Source organism: Mastigoproctus giganteus, chromosome 13 (genome assembly GCF_048544385.1).
Source record: "Mastigoproctus giganteus isolate SK-2022 chromosome 13, ASM4854438v1, whole genome shotgun sequence".
Taxonomy (NCBI): domain Eukaryota; kingdom Metazoa; phylum Arthropoda; class Arachnida; order Uropygi; family Thelyphonidae; genus Mastigoproctus; species Mastigoproctus giganteus.
In genome coordinates, this window is record NC_143587.1 from 80211781 (window position 1) to 80229950 (window position 18170).

Sequence of the window (18170 nt, forward strand, 5' to 3'; positions counted from 1 at the left end):
CGATCATTGATCAGACGGAATCCATACTGGCGATCATTAATCAAACGGAAGTTTTCTAGGTAGTTTAAGAGTTGGCGGTTAATTGATTTCTCCATTACTTTAGAAATAGTAGAAGTAATTGCAATGGAATGATAATTGGATGGGAGGGATGTGTCACCCTTTTTAGGAACAGGCTGGATATGATCAAATTTCCAGTCAGAAGGAAAAATACCTTTGGAATAAGAAAGTGAAAAAAGGTGGCAAAGAACAGGAGTAAGTTCAGGGGCACAGGTTTCGAGAACAAGTGGAGAAATACCATCGAGAACTAGAGCTTTCTTAGCTTCAAGATTCGTCAAAATCCTTCTGACATCCTTTTGATGGAAGACCACAGGAGGCATTGAATGGAGCGTGTTGGGAATAGTGGGAGGTGTTTTACCAAGATCATTAATACATGAGTTGGAAGAAAAGTGGGATGCTAGCAGGTCAGCTTTATCCTTGGCTGAAGTGACAACAGAACCATCTGGTTTGGACAGAGATGGGAAAAAGCTGCGGCCAATAGCTTTGGCAAGTGACCAGAATGCTCGGCTACCATTAGCGCAAAAAGAAAATTTTCTACTCTTTGGTAGTTAAAACTCTAGTTTGGACTGATTAATAACTGTTTACAATTGTTGCAAGCTTTGGTGTAGGTAGAAAATGAAACTGAAGAATTAGAAACAAGCCAATTATGATATGCAACATTCTACTCTTGAACAGCCTTGGCACATTTATTGGAAAACCAAGGATTAGATATAGGACGAGATTTTAAAGTGCAGTTTGGGATAAAGGATTCCATTCCTGCAAGAATAATTTCACTGACACGATCTGAGCAAACAGTGACATCAGAAATTTTGAAACAGTAATCCAACCAAATAAAAGAAGAAAAGAAATCTCACAGGTCATCCTATTATGCATTCTTGTAATGCTAAACAATACAAGGTTGTAAATAGCCATGAGAGTTGTTTGTGAGAAAAAGATCAAGTATGTTGGCTTTTTGGTTAGGATTGTCCGGCATTCTTGTAGGTAAATGAACAATCTGTGCATGGTCATTAGTAATTGCAAAAGCCTCAGCATCTCAAGCAGCTAGGTTTTTGTGACTAGAAAACGGAAGCCAGCTGGAGTTATGAACATTAAAATCACCAAGGAAAATCATCTCACTGTTAGAAAAGTTGGACTGGAGAAAGTCAAGTTGCAAAGAGAGGAAGTCAAAGAGCTCCAAGTGATTAGTGGAGTTGGGAGAACAACAGAGACAACAGATGAATTTGACACAATGAGGTAGAGAGATTTTAAGCCAGAGAAGATCAAAAACAGGAGATTCCAAATTACCAAGTCTCTAACAGGGAATATCGGAACGGACATATGCACCTTTTACCTTTGACGTAAAAGGAATCATACAGCGAATAATTTGAGCATCTGAGATGAGCAGTAGTTGAATCGACCAATAACTGAGATTCTGTCAGAAAAAGTACATGGGATTTGGCAGACTGCAAGTGGAAATGGACATCGTTGAGATTAGAATTGAGACCACGTATATTTCTGAAATGTATTAGAAAGGATTTGTTAGGTTTAGATCTTTTCACAGATAAACTTACTCTATTAGTTTTACAATTCATGGTGTATTCAATAGTAAGAGAAAGTGGGTGGGACATGCTGTATGAAATTTTTGGATATTGTGTACACATGGTAAGAATATACCCAGATCCTTCACATAACGTGGTCTCACCAATGCCCCCCACATACACACTACTTGGACCTTCCAGTCACTTTCTGGCAGAGTAGAGGTAGCAAGGTTATACACAAGCTGATCCGGAAGTCTCCTAGAGAGTTACTAATAGGTTTGGTCCCGTGTACTAACTAGCGGCCAGCCTGCAAACACCATTTTAGTGCTGTACCCTTGAAATGTAAGGAAGATTGGATCTCACCATGATGTTCATCATAACCTCAAAAGTCATCAATCATGCTGCATGATGGAAGAGATGGGGAAGGGTTGACCAGAAGTTGCTCTGGCAACTAAACATGGGTTCCACCACTCCAATGGGTTCCACCTCCAATAAGCAAAGTGATGGTAGAGTACTCTCATCACCAGTTGATGAGAGTAATCTACCACCTAGTACTGCCTGGTAGCACAGAGGGGTGACATTCCTCCATGTGGTGTGGGCGCCACACCTCCATCCCTGCTTACGTTGATTCACACATTGGTGGTCACCCACCGTGTGCTTGTGCATGGAGGTTATAACCAAGATTGCTAACAGTCTCACCATCGAGAAGGTGCAAGCAGAGGATTTGGCTGTCACGAACCTCCAGACTTCGTTTTAGTTCTCACAAGTGACACCAGAAGGCACCACTATCTGCCTCAGCCATCACTCCGACCTTGGGGAAGGTAAATCCAATGGGGTGACTTTTGCGATTTTTTTTTTACCACCATTTAATGTTTATTATTATATCGGTCTTCCAGTGTAATAGAGCCGTGTTCACTTCTACTAAGGCAGGATTCAAACCCTGGTCCATCAGGCTGGTAGTCCAGTGTCTTAACCACTGGGCCATCACACACCTTTATTATTATTATTGTTGTTGCTCTTATATTATTTCTCCTTGATTGGGGGATTCCACTCCATGACGGATACTGCTACCAAGTACACAGTGTGGTTATAATGTCTGGTGTTACTGTTTGTCGAGGAATTATTATTATTATTATTAGGTATATGGTGCAAGGAAGCCTGAGTCTTATGCTGCACCAGGAAAAAAAAAATGTTCCCAAGTTACCCTGAGAGAGAGAGAGTGTCAAAAGTAGAAGGGAATCGCCAAGAAAGAGAAGAATGATGATGTCCAGCTCGGGACCCTGGGTGTACCAAGCCCATACTTACCAGATGTGAGCCACAAGGGTTAAATCGGTGTACATGCAAGTATACATGCATCTTTTCCTACTTTTAGTTACCCTAACACAGCCCATGTATTTACTTGTTACACTATGACTCCCAGCAGTCCTGGAAATCTCCATTACCTTACTTTCCAGGCTGCTGCTCATTCTAATAGAAGCAGTGCAAGAATCACTTTTGCCTCTGTTTGTTTGTTTGTTTGTTATTTGGTTTTTAGGAGCATTAGCAACTAAGGCCATATTGCTCCAGGGATATGTGGTGGTCATTTGCTGACCTTTATGCATTCTCCTTATTTGGTGGTGACGGACTCGAACCCCGGTCCAATCAAGAAGCGTGTGCTACGCACTGCTGCTCCTTCCCACCTGATTATGGAGGAGCCTTTTGCCTCTGCCTGTGGCCACTGTTAACCTTTTAGTCTGTGTATCCCCCCCCCAAGCTAACAGTTTTCCAACCCACCTAACACTGCTTCCATAGCATCAGCAAATATTCTTGCATATAATTGGTAAATATTAAAATAATTCACTGAATAATGATGCATTAGATCCCAGGGTAGGGATCTAATCCATGATTATTAGTTTCTGACTAGAATGTCCCCCACATAGCCCAACCAACTTGGGTATGTACAGCACAGTGGAGAGATTTGCTAATTCAGGATTAGCTCATACTATTACATGAGAATGGGTGGCAGGATGTTTTTTATGCAGAACCCACTTTTTTTTTTTTTGGAAATAAAATTAATCCTATAATATGAAATATGATTGACATTCTAATCATCTTAAACCACAGCAAAGACACTTATGATGAATTTCTAACTTTTGTGATCTCTCTCTCTCTATGGAATTTGAAGGGAAAAAATGAACCCATTGTATGTCTATTTACATAGACATAGGGAATGTCCTTAATTTCCATTCTAATCACTCACTATGATTAAAAGGATAGACAGTAAGGAGCCTGAACTTGACAACTGGAATAGATTGTGCTGATTAACAGACAGCTATTTAAGGCATTTCTACAAAAAAATGATGACAAACACATTTACCTGAGAACAAAATTACAAAACTAGAATAACATACATGGCAAACAAAAAAATAAAGTGTCAATCTGTAGCATATTTTGTTACATTTACAATGTAACAAAATATGCACTAGCAGCAAGCCATACCAGAAACAGAAGTCTAGGAGTAATTCAGTAATACCAGACTTGGTAAAAAGGAAAAGAATCAATCAAGTGACAGTGTACCAATATATATTGCTTTTGCCCTGCAACACTTAAATGATCTTACCAATAGTAAGATTAGCATTAGTTGGCATATGATGCAAGAAAGCAAACTTAAAAAAAAAAAAAAGTTTTTTTTTTTTTAAAGTGAACATCTATTCTACAACTGTCTTTTTTCAAATTAAATCTCTGCCCCCTCAGGTTTGTAGTCTGAGCAAGTGGAAGTATCCATCAGCATCAAGCCTGTTCAAACCATTCAATGCCTTATACACCTCAATTAGATTACTCCACAGGTGCCTAGTCTCCAGATGCTGCAACCTGTAGAACTTAAGTCTTTCTTCGTAAGTGCACCCCTTTGTTCCTCTCACCAATCTTGTTACCCTTCTCTATACTCCTTCTAGCAACTCTACATCCTTCTTAAAAAAATTAGGCCTCCAGACCTGTATGCAGTACTCAAGGTGTGGCCTGACTATTGCCTTATACAAAGGGATAATCACCTCCTTGTCTCTGCTAGCAAAATTCCTATATATCATTGGCAAAACTCCATGGTCTGCACTGCTCAGAGAACTTCATATCTGACTGCACAATCTTTTTCATTCTCCACTCCCTGAGTGTACTACCACACAGTTGGTATGTTTCTGCTACCCATATGCAGTATTTTGCATTTGTCACTGTTAAACTTCAGTTGCCACTTCTCAGTCCATCTGCCTAACTTTTCTAGATCCTGTTGCAGTAGCATACTGTCTTTAGTGTCATTAACAACCCTGCCAACCTTTGTATCATCTGCAAACTTGGACATTAAGTCTGATATACCTTCATCAATATCATTGATAAATTCACAAAAGAACAATGGGCCGAGCACCGATTAGTGGGGGACTCCACTAATAAAGTTAGTCCACATAGAGCAGTGTCCATTTATTACCACTCTCTGCCGTCTCCCACTCAACCATCCAATGCAGTAACTTTCCCCTAATGCCATACCACTCCAATTTCTACAGCAGCCTTCCATGTGCAACAGTATCAAAAGCTTTCCTGAAATCCAAGTATATGATATCAAAATTATTTTTTGCATCCATTTCCTTTGTGACTACATCATAGTCTTGTCTGACCAATCAAATTGGTCAGACAAGACTTCCCCTTAACAAACTCGTTCTGTGTCTGAACTATTACTGCACTATTATCTTGGTGATCCTGTATCACTTCTTTATCCAGTGACTCCATTATTTTCCCCGTAACAAGTCTGTAATTATTTGTTTGTGTCACCCTTTGAACCCCCTTTGTGAATTGGGGATACATTTGCACATCTCCAGTCTATCATCTAAGGATGCTGTCATGATTATGGCTAACGGTTTGCTAACTTCCCTCACTACTTCCTTCAATATAACTTGATAGATTCCTTCCACCCCCAGGTGCCTTTTTTATGTTTAACTTCGATTTCTCCTCCACTTTGCTCTCAGTTATTAAAAAATCACTTAGCTCCCATTTAGAGTGAAACTTCTGCCATTCCCCTTCTTGAATAACTCCTAATGTGTGAATGTAGGTGCAAAATACTTATTCCATTTACCAGCTACTTGCCACAAAAGATGCTAAGATGCCACAAAAGAGGAGAGCTCCTTAAACTTTTTGCATTGCCAGCTCCTATTCTTTCCTCAATTCCTTTTCTCTGCTTTTATTCCTCCATCCCATCCCCTTTTGTAGAGGAGAGTATATTATTCACAGTTCTATGTATGTTCACTAATAGAGATAAAGACTGCCCACCATGAGGTGCCATAATGCTGTAATGTCTCACATTTTTAAATGTCTAGTAAATTCCCTTTTAACACACAATTCAAAAAGATATAAAGATATTAAACTTAGACAAATTGATGGATTATGTAGATGTTCCTGTGGCGTAGCTACCATGTAGGCAGGCAAGGCAATTGCCTCTGGGCCTGGGACCTTTAGGGGCCCGGCGTCTTTGGCTGTCTCCTGTTTTTGCAATTTTCATTAATTAAGTAGGGGCCCGAACATGTTCTTTGCCTCCAGGCCCAAAAAAGGGTAGCTACGCTACTGAGTTGTTCTATGCTGAACATAAGACCAAGCTTTAAGATTAAATACTCATTCCTCAGTCCAGTCTTCAGTGGGATCAGAAAAGTCTTCATGATCAAAACTGAATATAGTAAAGCATATGAATTTTATTTGATTTCAGCTACTGCATTAAAATATACTTCTGCAATCCTATACTATGATACCAGGTACTATACTATACTTGGGAAGAGGTTTTGCAGTTTTTTATTTTGTATTTATTTTAATATATCTTTGTTTGTTTGCAGGCATCAATGGGATTATTGAGAATGGGATCATTGACGGCTTTTATGTCAGATGAAATGGTTAGTGCTTTTATCACAGGAACAGCAGTGTCTGTGTTTACCAGTCAACTTAAATCACTTACAGGAGTACAGAATCTGAAAAAATACTCAGGACCATTCAATATTATTCTGGCAAGTATAATTTTATAGTGAGGCATAATCATAATCAATTTTATATTAACTTAATTTAATTCTGCAGATGATTAATTACTTAATCATCCAATTGTGCACCATGATGTATTAAAATAACACACACACCTCGTATGATTCTCTATATATTTTGGGCAGACATAAAATTTTTCATGTTATTTTCATTACATACAAATCTTTGAGGTTATATTTTTCTCTTTAATATTTGTTCAAATCTTAGCCTACAAGTTTAATTCTGAGAAAGAGAGAGAGACTCCATATACTAACATACTTTTCACGCTTCTTGATTAGACCGGGGTTCGAGCCTGTCACCACCAAATACGGAGGATGCGGAAAGGTCAGGGAATGATCACTGCATATCCTGGAGCAATATTGCCTTAGTTGCTAATGCTCCTAAAAACCAAATAACAAACAAACTAACACACTTTTAATTTAGGATTTGAAAATTAAAATGTTACATTAAACCCACTAGCTAAAGGCATCTATACATGCAATGTTATTTTCCTAGATGTTCTTTAGCAGCTTACACAACTTACAGAAGTTGCACAAAATTGTGTGTGTGTCGCGTGCACAGGCACTAAATGTAAGATGGAAGGCCACTGCATTTTATTTGTTAGTGAAACAGATGGTTTTTATTTTTATTATATTTTTTGAATCTATTCAAATATTTGTTTCGTCATTTTTTTTTTTTTAGTTATGGAAATTTGCCAAATTCATTTTAAAAGCAATTTTCCAACGGAGTCAGACAACAATTATGTATAAGCAGATTGACTGAGTAATAGGATCTGAGTTTCCTAGCATTGAATTAAACTTGTAACATTAAATTATCTGAAATTCAAAGATTTTTTTTAAAAGATATATGATTTAATCGTATATCTTTTTTTAAAGAATTTTTCATTAATGATGATTAATATCTGTTTCCACTTGTAATCTGCTAAACCCCTGCTTACTTTTTTTTGACAGAATCTCAAATGACTATCAAGTTTCCTTGACTAAATCATCTCATTGCCCTAATTATTCAGTGTGTGATTCCTTCTGTTTTAGCACATCATGCAAGAAAGCAAGCTTATACAGCATCAAAAAAATAAATAAAAATACAAACCAACACTTCCCATTTCATCTATCCATAATCTCCAATAGTTTGTCTAGTTCTTCCTTGAATTTATTTAAGCTATCAACACCCACAACAACAACAACCACAACAAATGAAAGTTTGTTCCAGCAATCAACCACCCACTAGCTAAAGGCAAACTTCTGCACAACTATTCTGCAACCATTCCTTTTCAATTTGAATTTATGCTCCCCCCCATGTGTGTGTGTGTGTGTGTGTGTGTGTGTGTGTGTGTGTGTGTGTGTGTGTGTGTGTGTGTGAATAGTGGACAAGAGAAAAAAATCACATCAGCATTGAGCTTGCTCGATCCATTCAACGCATTAAAACATCTGAATCAGATCACCTTGCAGGTGCCTAGTTTACAGATGCCACAGTTTACAGAACTGAAGCCTTTCATCGTTAGAGCACCACTTCGTTCCACTTGCCAATCTCATTGTCTTTCTCTATACTCATTCCAGCAACTCTTCATCCTTCATAAAATGAGGTCTCCAGACTTGGTAACGATAATCAAGTGCTTTATAGGAAAAATGCAAACAGGAAGAAAAAGTCTTTAAATTTTTATTTTTTTTCTATTGTCATGATAATGACAATGTTTAATTTATTCCATTAGCATTAGCAAGGACACATGATGCGAGAAAGCAAGCTTATATAGCATCAGCCAAAAAAAAAAAAAAAAAAAACTCCTCATTTCACCCATCCCCTCGCTCCAAATGTTTGTCAAGTTCTGCCTTGAATCTATTTAAGCTGTCAACTTTTACAACGTCAGATGGAACCTTGTTCCAGCAATCAACTACCCGCTGGCTACAGGCAAACTTCTGCACATCTATCCTACAACCGTCTTTCCTCAATTTGAATTTATGTCCTCTTAGGTGATTATTCTGAGCAAGAGGAAGAATCCCATCAGCATTGAGCATGCTCAAACCATTCAAGGCTTTATACACATCAATCAGATCACCTCGCAGGTGCCTAGTTTCCAGACACTGTAATTTGCAAAACTTAAGCCTTTTTTCATAAGAGCAACCCTTTGTTCTGTTCACAAATCTTGTTGCCCTTCTCTGTACTCGTTCTAACAGCTCTACATCCATCTTAAAATGAAGCCTCCAGACCTGTATACAGTACTCAAGATGTGGCCTGACCATTGGCTTATACAAGGGGATAATCACCGCCTTATCCCTGCTAGAAAAATTCCTGTATATCATTGACAAGACACTATGAGCTACTCTTGCAGACCCAGCGCCTCCGTAGCTAGGCGGACAGGAGCGCCAGTACGTAGCACATGCCGGGGTTCGAGCCCGTGACCACCAAATACGGAGGATGCGGAAAGGTCAGGGAATGACCCCTGCATATCCTCAGAACAATATGGCCTTAGTTGCTAATGCTCCTAAAAACCAAATAACAACAACTCTTGCAGACCGTCTTCACTGCTTAGAAAACTTCATATCTGCCTGCACAATTATACCTAGGTCCTTTTCATTCCCTACCACTATCAGTGTAGTACCACAGAGTTGATACGTTTCTCTGGGGTTACTGCTTCACATATGTAGTACTTTACATTTGTCAATGTTAAACTTCATTTGCCACCTCTCATCACATCTGCTCAACTTTTCTAGATCCTGTTTCAGAAGCGGACTGTCATTAGTATCATTAACAACCCTGCCAACCTTTGTATCATCTGCAAACTTGGACATTAAACCTAATATATGCCATCATAAATATCATTTATAAATACAGAAAACAACAGTGCACCTAACACTGAACCCTGAGGGACTCCACTAATAACATTTAGTCCACAAAGAGCAGTGTCCATTGATTACCACTCTCTGTCTTCTCCCACTCAACCATTTTTTTAATCCTTTTATCTTTGAGTAAATCCCTTTATCCATTGCAGCAATTTGCCTCCAATGCCACACTGCTCCAATTTGTGCAGCAGTCTTCCATGTGCAACAGCATTAAAAGCCTTTCTAAGATCCAAATATATGATATCAAAGTTATTCTTTGCATCCAGTTCTTTTGTGACAACATCGTAGTATCCAATCAAATTGGTCAAGCAAAACTTTCCCTTTATAAAACCCATGCTGTGTCCGAACTATAACTGAAGTCTTGTCTAGATGATCCTGCAATGTTTCTTTAACCAGTGCCTCCATTAATTTCCCTGGAATGGAAATTAAACTAACAGGTCTGTAATTACCTGTAATAACCCTTTGATCCTCCTTTGTGGATTAGGGTCACATTTGCACATCTCCAGTCCATGGGTACCTCCCCTGAGTCCAGGGAATTTCTCAGAATTATGGCTAAGGGTTTGCTTACTTCCTTTGCCTCCTCCTTTAATATAACTGGATAGATTCCATCCACCCTTGGTGCCTTTCTTATGTTTATCTTCAAGAATTTCTCCTCCACTTTACTCTCAGTTATTACAAGATTATCTAGCTTACTGCCAGAGTTGAATGTACCTCTGGCATTCCTCTCCATGAATAACTCCTCATGGGTGAATGTAGATGCAAAATATTCATTTAGTTTGTTAGCTACCTGAGCAGGATCATCAACAGTTGAACCATCGATATCAAGTGGACCAATCTGATTCATCCCCTTCCTTCTAGAGTTTACATAAGTAAAGAACTCTTTGCTGTTTTTCTTTGCATCCTTTGCCAAAGATTTCTTGTAATCTGCCTTCGCCTGCCTAACCTCCTGTGTAACTTGGTTACAGACCAGCTTATATCTATCATAGGCTTCTGTGTCACATGTTAATTTATATGTATCCCATGCATTTTTCGTCTCTGTCACATGTCTAATTAGTTCCTCTGACATCCATTTAGGCCTAAATCTTGAACAATATTTCTTTGTTGGTATGAAAAGCCTAGTAGCTTCCAAGATTAATTCTTTGAATGCTTCACATTTTGAATTTGCTGTTTGGTACATCATTAGTTTGTCCCACCATATAGAATTTAAATACTGTCTCAGATCATCGTAGTCACCTTTATGAAAGCAAAAACCCTTCCCTTTACCCTGATGGTAGTTACCTCTTTGAGTAAACCCCACTTCAGCACACCGTGATCACTGCCACCTAGTTGTTCCTTTATCTGCAGATCTTGATGCATGAAGACTCACTACTGATAATCAGATCAAGAATATTACTCCCTCTAGTTGCCTCCCAAACATGGTACTGTAGAAAACAATCATCCAATAAATCCACAAAAGCTTTGCTAGTGTGTGTGAGTGACCAACCCACAAATTCCAGTCAATATCTGGGAAATTAAAATCCTCCATTATAAGACACTAATTTATGGCCCACTCTATTTCTCTGCACAATTGCTCATTATACTCATCAGATTCATTTGGCCTATAGCACACACCAGCTCTCAATTTTCCTTTCCCAGTGCTTATGTCACACCAAACAGACTCAACATTGCATTGTCCAATAACATCAATTGGATGCACTTCCTTACATTTCATGTTTCTTAACTAACAGCATAATCCTCTCCTCCCTTTCTGTCCTTTCTGACACATTGTACTCACCAAATTTCAGTTTTGCACCACTTATGTCTGTGTGACACCATGTCTCTGATATCCCAACAATATCTGCCTTTGATGTCTTGACTAGCACTTCAAGCTCATCGAATTTATTAACTATACTCCTAGCATTGGTGTACATGCAAGTATACATGCACCTGTTTCTTCTCTTAGTTACCCTAACACAGCCCATGTATTTACTTGTTCCACTATGACTCCCAGCAATCCTGAAAATTCCCATTGCCTTGCTTTCCAGGCTGCTGCTCAATTGCACCTCAATAGAAGTAGTGCAGGAATCACTTTTACCTCTGCCAGCGGCTACTGTTAATCTATTAGTCTATGTATCCCCCCAAGCTAGCAATTTTCCGACCCATCTAACTCTGCCTCGATAGCATCACCAAATATTCTTGCACTCTTTCTATTTAAGTGTATCCCATCCCTGTAGAAGCAGACTCTCCTGTTAACAAGTAGAGACTTGTATGCAGTACTCAAGATTTGGCCTGACCATTGCTGTATACAATCGGATAATAATCACCTCCTTATTCCTGCTAGCGAAATTCTTGTATATCATTGACAAAATCCCATGAGCCCTCTTGGTAGCCTGTCTGCATTGCCCAGAGGACATCATATCTGACTGCACAATTATCCCCAGGTCTTTTTGATTTTCCACTATCCTGAATGTGGTACCGTTAAGGTGACATTTACTTACACAGTTTGTTCATTACTCTAGGGTTAGTCCTACCCCTGATTATCGACAGTTGAACTGCTACCCATATGCTATATTTTGCATTTCTCAATGTTAAACTTTAATTGCCATTTCTCAGCCCATCTGCCTGACTTTTCTTTTCAAGATACTGTTGCAGCTTACTGTCATTAACCACCCTAGCAACCATTGTATCATCTGTAAACCTGGACATTATGCCTGATATACCTTCATCGGTATCATTGATAAATATAGAAAACAGCAATGGGCCCAACTCCAAACCTTAGGGAATTCCACTAATAACATTAGTTCACAAAGAGTAGTGCCTGTTCATTACCACTCTATCTCCTCCCACTCAACCATCCCTTTATCCACAGCAGTAAATTTCCCTTAAGGCTGCACTGCTGCAATTTCTATAGCATTCTTTTATGTTTTATGTTTAACAGTATCAACAGCATTCCTGAAATCCAAGTATATGATATAAAAATTATTTTTACATCCAGTTCCTTTGTGACTACATTGCAGTATCTAATCAAATTGGTTACAGAAGATTGTCCCTTAACAAATCCATGCTGTGTCTGATTTATAATTGCAATCTTGTCTAGATGATTCTGCATTACTTCCTTAATCAATGATTCCATTATTTTCCCTTAAACAAAAGTTGGGGATACATTCACATATAATAATTTTGATATCATATATTTGGATTTCAGGAAAGCTTTTGACACTATTGCGCATGGAAGACTATTGTACAAATTAAAGCAGAATGGCATTAAGGGTAAGTTGCTACAATGGATAAAAGGATGGTTGAGTGGAAGAAGACAGAGGGTGGTAATCAATGGGTGCTGCTCTTCGTGGACTAATGTTATTAGTGGAGTTCCACACGGTTCGGTGTTGGGTCCACTGTTGTTTTGTATATTTGTCAATAATATTGATGAAGGTATATCAGGCTTAGTGTTGAGTTTGCAGATGATACAAAGGTTGGCAGGGTTGTTAATGACAGTAATGGCAGTGTGCTACTGCAACAGGATCTAGAAAATTTGGGCAGATAGGCTAAGAAGTGGCAACTGAGGTTAACCTTGACAAATACAAAGTACTGCAAATGGGTAGAAGCAACCCCAGAGAAACGTACCAACTGTATGGTACTACACTTAAGGTGATAGAAAATGACCTGGGAGTAATTGTGCGGTCAGATAAGAAGTTTTCTGAGCAATGTAGACAGGCTGCCAGGGCAGGTTATGGGGTTTTGTCAATGATATATAGGAATTTTGCTAGCAGGGAAAAGGAGGTGATTGTCCCTCTGTATAAGGCAATGGTCAGACCACACCTTGAGTACTGCATACAGGTCTGAAGGCCTCATTTTAGGAAGGATGTAGATTTGCTTGAGCATGTACAGAGAAAGGCAACAAGATTTGTGAGGGGAATGAAGGGATCCTCTTACCAAGAGAGGCTTAAGTTCTGCAAATTTCTGTGGCTGGAGACTAGGCACCTGTGCGGTGATCTGATTTAAGGGTTTGCTTACTTCCTTTGATGCCTCCTTTAATATAACTGGATAGATTACAATCACCTCAAGTGCCTTTTTTATGTTTATCTTCAACAATTTCTCATCCACTTTCCTCATAGTTATTACAAAATCATCTAGCTCACTGCCAGAGTTTAATTCACCTCTGGCATTCCCCTCCCTGATTAACTCCTCATGTGTGAATGTAGATGCAAAATACTCATTTAGTTTGGTAGCCACCTGAGCAGGATCATCAACAGTTGAACCATCAATATCCAGTGGACCAATCTGATTCATTCCTTTCCTTCTAGAGTTTACATAAGTAAAAAACTCTTTGCTGTTTTTCTCTGCATCCTTTGCCAAACAGTTCTCATAATCTGCCTTTGCCTGCCTAATCTCCTTTGTGACTTGGTTACAGACTAGCTTATATCTATCATAGGCTTCTGTGTCACATGTTAATTTATATGTATCACATGCATTTTTCTTATCTGCTACATGTCTCATTAGTTCATCTAACATCCATTTAGGCCTAAACCTTGAACAATATTTCTTAGCTGGTATGTAAAGCTTAGTAGATTCTTTGAATGCCTCCCATTTTGAATCTGCTGTTGGTAACATCATCAGTTGGTCCCAACATATAGAATTTAAATTCTGTCCCAGACCATCATTGTCGCCTTTACGAAAGCAAAAACTCTTCCCTTTACCCCTGATGGTAGTTACCTCTTTGAGTAAATCCCACTTAAGCACGCTGTGATCACTGCCACTTAGTGGTTCCTTTATCTGCAGATTCTTAATGCATAAAGAATCCCTACTGATAATCAGATCAAGAGTATTACTCCCTCTAGTTGCCTCCTGAACATGCTGATGAAGAAAATAATCATCCAATAAATCCACAAAACCTTGCTAGTGTGCGAGGGACCAACCCACAAATTGCAGTCAATATCCGGGATATTAAAATTCCCCGTTATAAGACTCTCTGATTTACTGGCCCACTCTATTTCCCTGTTCAGTTTTTTATTATACTCATCAGAGTCATTAGGCCTATAACTCACTCTTACTCTCAATTTTGATCTTCCAGTGCTTATGTCACACCAAATTGACTCGACATTGCACTATCCAGCAATGTCGACTGGCTGCACTTCCTTGGATTTTATGTGTTTCTTAACTAATAGCATAACCCTTTCTCTCTTCCTGATATCCCAACAATATCTGCCTTTAATGTTTTGTCCAACACCTGAAATTCATCAAATTTATCAAACTCCTAGCATTGGTGTATTCGCAAGTATACATGCACCTGTTCCTATTCTTAGCTACCCTAACACAACCCATGTGTTTACTTTTACCGCCATGACTCCCAGCAGTCTCTGAAATATCCTGCATCTTGTTTTCCAGGCTGCTGCTCATTCCAATAGAAGTGTAAGAGTCACTTTCACCTCTGCCAGTGGCTACTGTTAATCTATTAGTCTTTGCATCCCCACAAGCTAGCAGTTTTCTGACCCGCCTAACACTGTCTCGATAGCATCAGCAAATATTCTTGCTCCCTTTCTATTTAAGTGTATCCCATCCCTGTAGAAGCAGTCTCTCCTGTTAACAAGGTGTCTCTGTAGCCAGGTGGGCAGGAGCAGCAGTGCATATAGCACACGCTTCTCGATTAGACCGGGGTTAGAGCCCATGACCACCAAATACCGAGGACGCAGAAAGGTCAGGGAATGACCACCACATATCCCCAGAGCAATATGGACTTAGTTGCTAATGCTCCTAAAAACCAAATAACAACAACAACATCCTATTAAAAAGTACAGACCATTCTGAAAAAAAATTCTATCCCTTGAGCCTTGCACAATCTTTCCAGGGCCAAATTGATTGACAAGGCTCTCATCATATACTCCCTCCTATCATGTCTGGGCGGAATTGCAGATACTTTCAAATTCAACCCTAATTTCTGGCTTTTTTCTAACAGTGACCTGTACTTGTTAAGTAATTCCGCCGGTCTCCTACTCTAAATATGATTTGTGCCAACGTGTACAACAATATCACCTTTTGTGCCCTTAAAAGGTGATATCTGCTCTACAACGTCATCAACCTTGGTCTCTGGCAGACATATCCTGGTCCTGTCCCATCTATCCTTTTTACACACCATGTTCCCTGTGTCCCTGACAATAGTCTCTGACAACTACTAGTTCCTGTGCGATGAGTGCATTCTGCCTTGGGGATTGCCACTGTGTTGCATGATGATCAAGTGCAAGCTCTGGCGTTGATGTGGGCAGCTGAGAGCTTGATGGGCCCCTCAGTTTAGGTCCTTCGAGGGCATCCACCCTGTCCTTCAAACTCTCAAATAGGCCCATAACAATGCTGAATTTTCGCCTGATTTCCCCACACTCCTTAAATCATACACACACAGAGACATTCCCCTTGGCAATATCATGTCAGAAGCACGTTAGTTGGAAGCCTGAAAGGATTTTCTTACCAGGAAAAACTGGAATTCTGTAAATTGCAGTTTCTAGAAACTAAGGATCTGCATGATGACCTATAAAGTATTAAAAGAGTTAAATAAATTAAATGCTGATTACATTTCTTTTTTTTTTTCTGAGATGAAACAAAGGGGACATTAATTTAAATTGGAAAAGGAATGTTACAGAATGGATGTTTGGAAATTTGCAAAAAAAAAAAGTAATCAATTTTTGGAATAAACTTCTGCCTAATGTTGTGGAAGTGGATAATTTTAATAAATAAATTAAGGATGGTTTGGGCAAATTATTGAAAGGAATGGAGAAAATGAAGGTGTTTTTTTTTTTTTTTTTTTTTTTTTGCTGATGCTGTATAAGCTTCATCAAGTTCCTTGCATCAGGTTGTCATTACTAATATTAATATCTTGGTCTCCCTATGTCTCTATCAGCCATGCATGAAATTCTCTGTTAAGCAACACAATCACGTATCAGGTACACGATACTGCACATGCTTTGGAGAATATTTGTTGTACTGTATCAAACATACTGGATATGTTTTACACTCTATTGGCAAACTATATGCATAATAAACATAAATAATTTTTAATACATAATTTTAAAAGCACAATCTAATGAAGACATTCTTACAACAGTAGTACATAAAATTCAGTCTTTTTCTTTCCTTTGAAAAATATGTTTAAAATGTGTTCACAGTTCATTAAAAGTCATTTTAAGAGCATACCAAACATGGGAAAAGTGTTTTTTTTTTTTTTTTCCCAAGTAAGACCTATCTAACATTCTGTGATTGGAGGTTTCAGTTCTAGTGCTGAAGAGATGAGGAAAATTTTTGTACTGTATAGCAGTTTGAAGAAGAGGCACAAAAAACAACTTGTGTCCATAACAGTTTTGATAGTTGGTGGATAACAATGGCTTAACTGCAGAAATTAAGCTTATTTGGAAAATTAAACTCCTTATATATGTTAGCTTACTTCAGCTGGAATCATAATCTGTTATAAGAAAGAAGTTTTTTTTTTTAATTTTTTAAAAATTTATTTATTTAATGTACAAGGTGGTCCCAGCCAGCTTTCCTGGCATCCTGCCACTAATCACAATACTATACAGTTATTTAAAGACTTGCATTACTAATTCCCGCTCCATTACAAGATATTAAAGTTCTGCACTTCATGTTCCCACACAAGTATAAGACATTGAAGAGCTGCAGTTCATATAAAATGATTTTTGAGTCCCTGCTATGGAAAGTAGCTAGTGAGAAATTGCCCTCAGTGCATACAATTTCAATGTAATGTCCAGTCTGAGAAAGAAAAGTCTTTTTAATAAATGAAATATTACCTGGAAAGAAAGAAGTGTGTTATGAAATTGTTACTATTAAATTAAGGAACTGTATTTAAATATGTTCAATTTATATCTGATATACATTATATTTAGCCATAGCCACTAAACTTTTTTTGTGCTTTTTAAATTTACAGTTTGTCATTATTTTAACATTGCCAAACAGAGATGTGTAGGAAGGGTACACAATAGTATAATAGAGTACTGTATTGTGATGTTTTATTATTAATTTTATTGCCAAACACTATGGGTTGAACCAAAGTACAGGGTATATATAGCTCTTATATAATATGTTAACAGGAGAGACTGCTTCTACAGGGATGGGATACACTTAAATAGAAGGGGTGCAAGAATATTTGCTGATGCTATTGAGGCAGTGTTAAGTGGGTCGGAAAACTGCTAGCTTGGGGAGATACAAGGACTAATAGATTAACAGTAGCCACTGCCAGAGGCGAAAGTGATTCTTGCACTGCTTCTATTGGAATGAGCAGAAGCCTGGAAAACAAGATGCAGGATATTTCAGAGACTGCTGGGAGTCATTGCGGTACAGGGTTGTGTTAGGGTAGCGAAGAATAGGAACAGGTACATGTATACTTGAGTGTACACCAACACTGGAGTTTGGTAAATAAATTTAATGAATTTGAGGTATTGCTCCAAGCATCAAAGGCTGATATTGTTGAGATATAAGAGACGTGGTGTCACACAGATATAAGGAATGCAGAACTGGCATTTGGGGAGTACAACATCTACAGAAAGAATAGACAGGACAGGAAGGGAGGAGGGGTTATGCTATTAGTTAAGAAACACATAAAATCCAAGGAAGTGAAGCCAGTCAACATCACTGGACAGTGCAGTGTCAAGTCAGTTTGGTGTGACATAAGCATTGGGAGATCAAAATTGAGAGTAGGAATGTGTTATAGGCCTAATGACTCTGATGAGTATAATAA

General features: G+C 38.5%; 1 protein-coding gene across 1 annotated transcript in view; it reads left to right on the top strand.

Moving 5' to 3' along the window:
- Positions 1-18170, top strand: part of LOC150076212 (prestin-like) — a 402991-nt gene that overhangs the window by 133389 nt on the left and 251432 nt on the right. The window contains exon 6 of the mRNA XM_090387581.1: positions 6419-6586. Within this exon, the coding sequence (XP_090243707.1) occupies positions 6419-6586 (168 nt within the window). The remainder of the gene's footprint in view (positions 1-6418; positions 6587-18170) is intronic.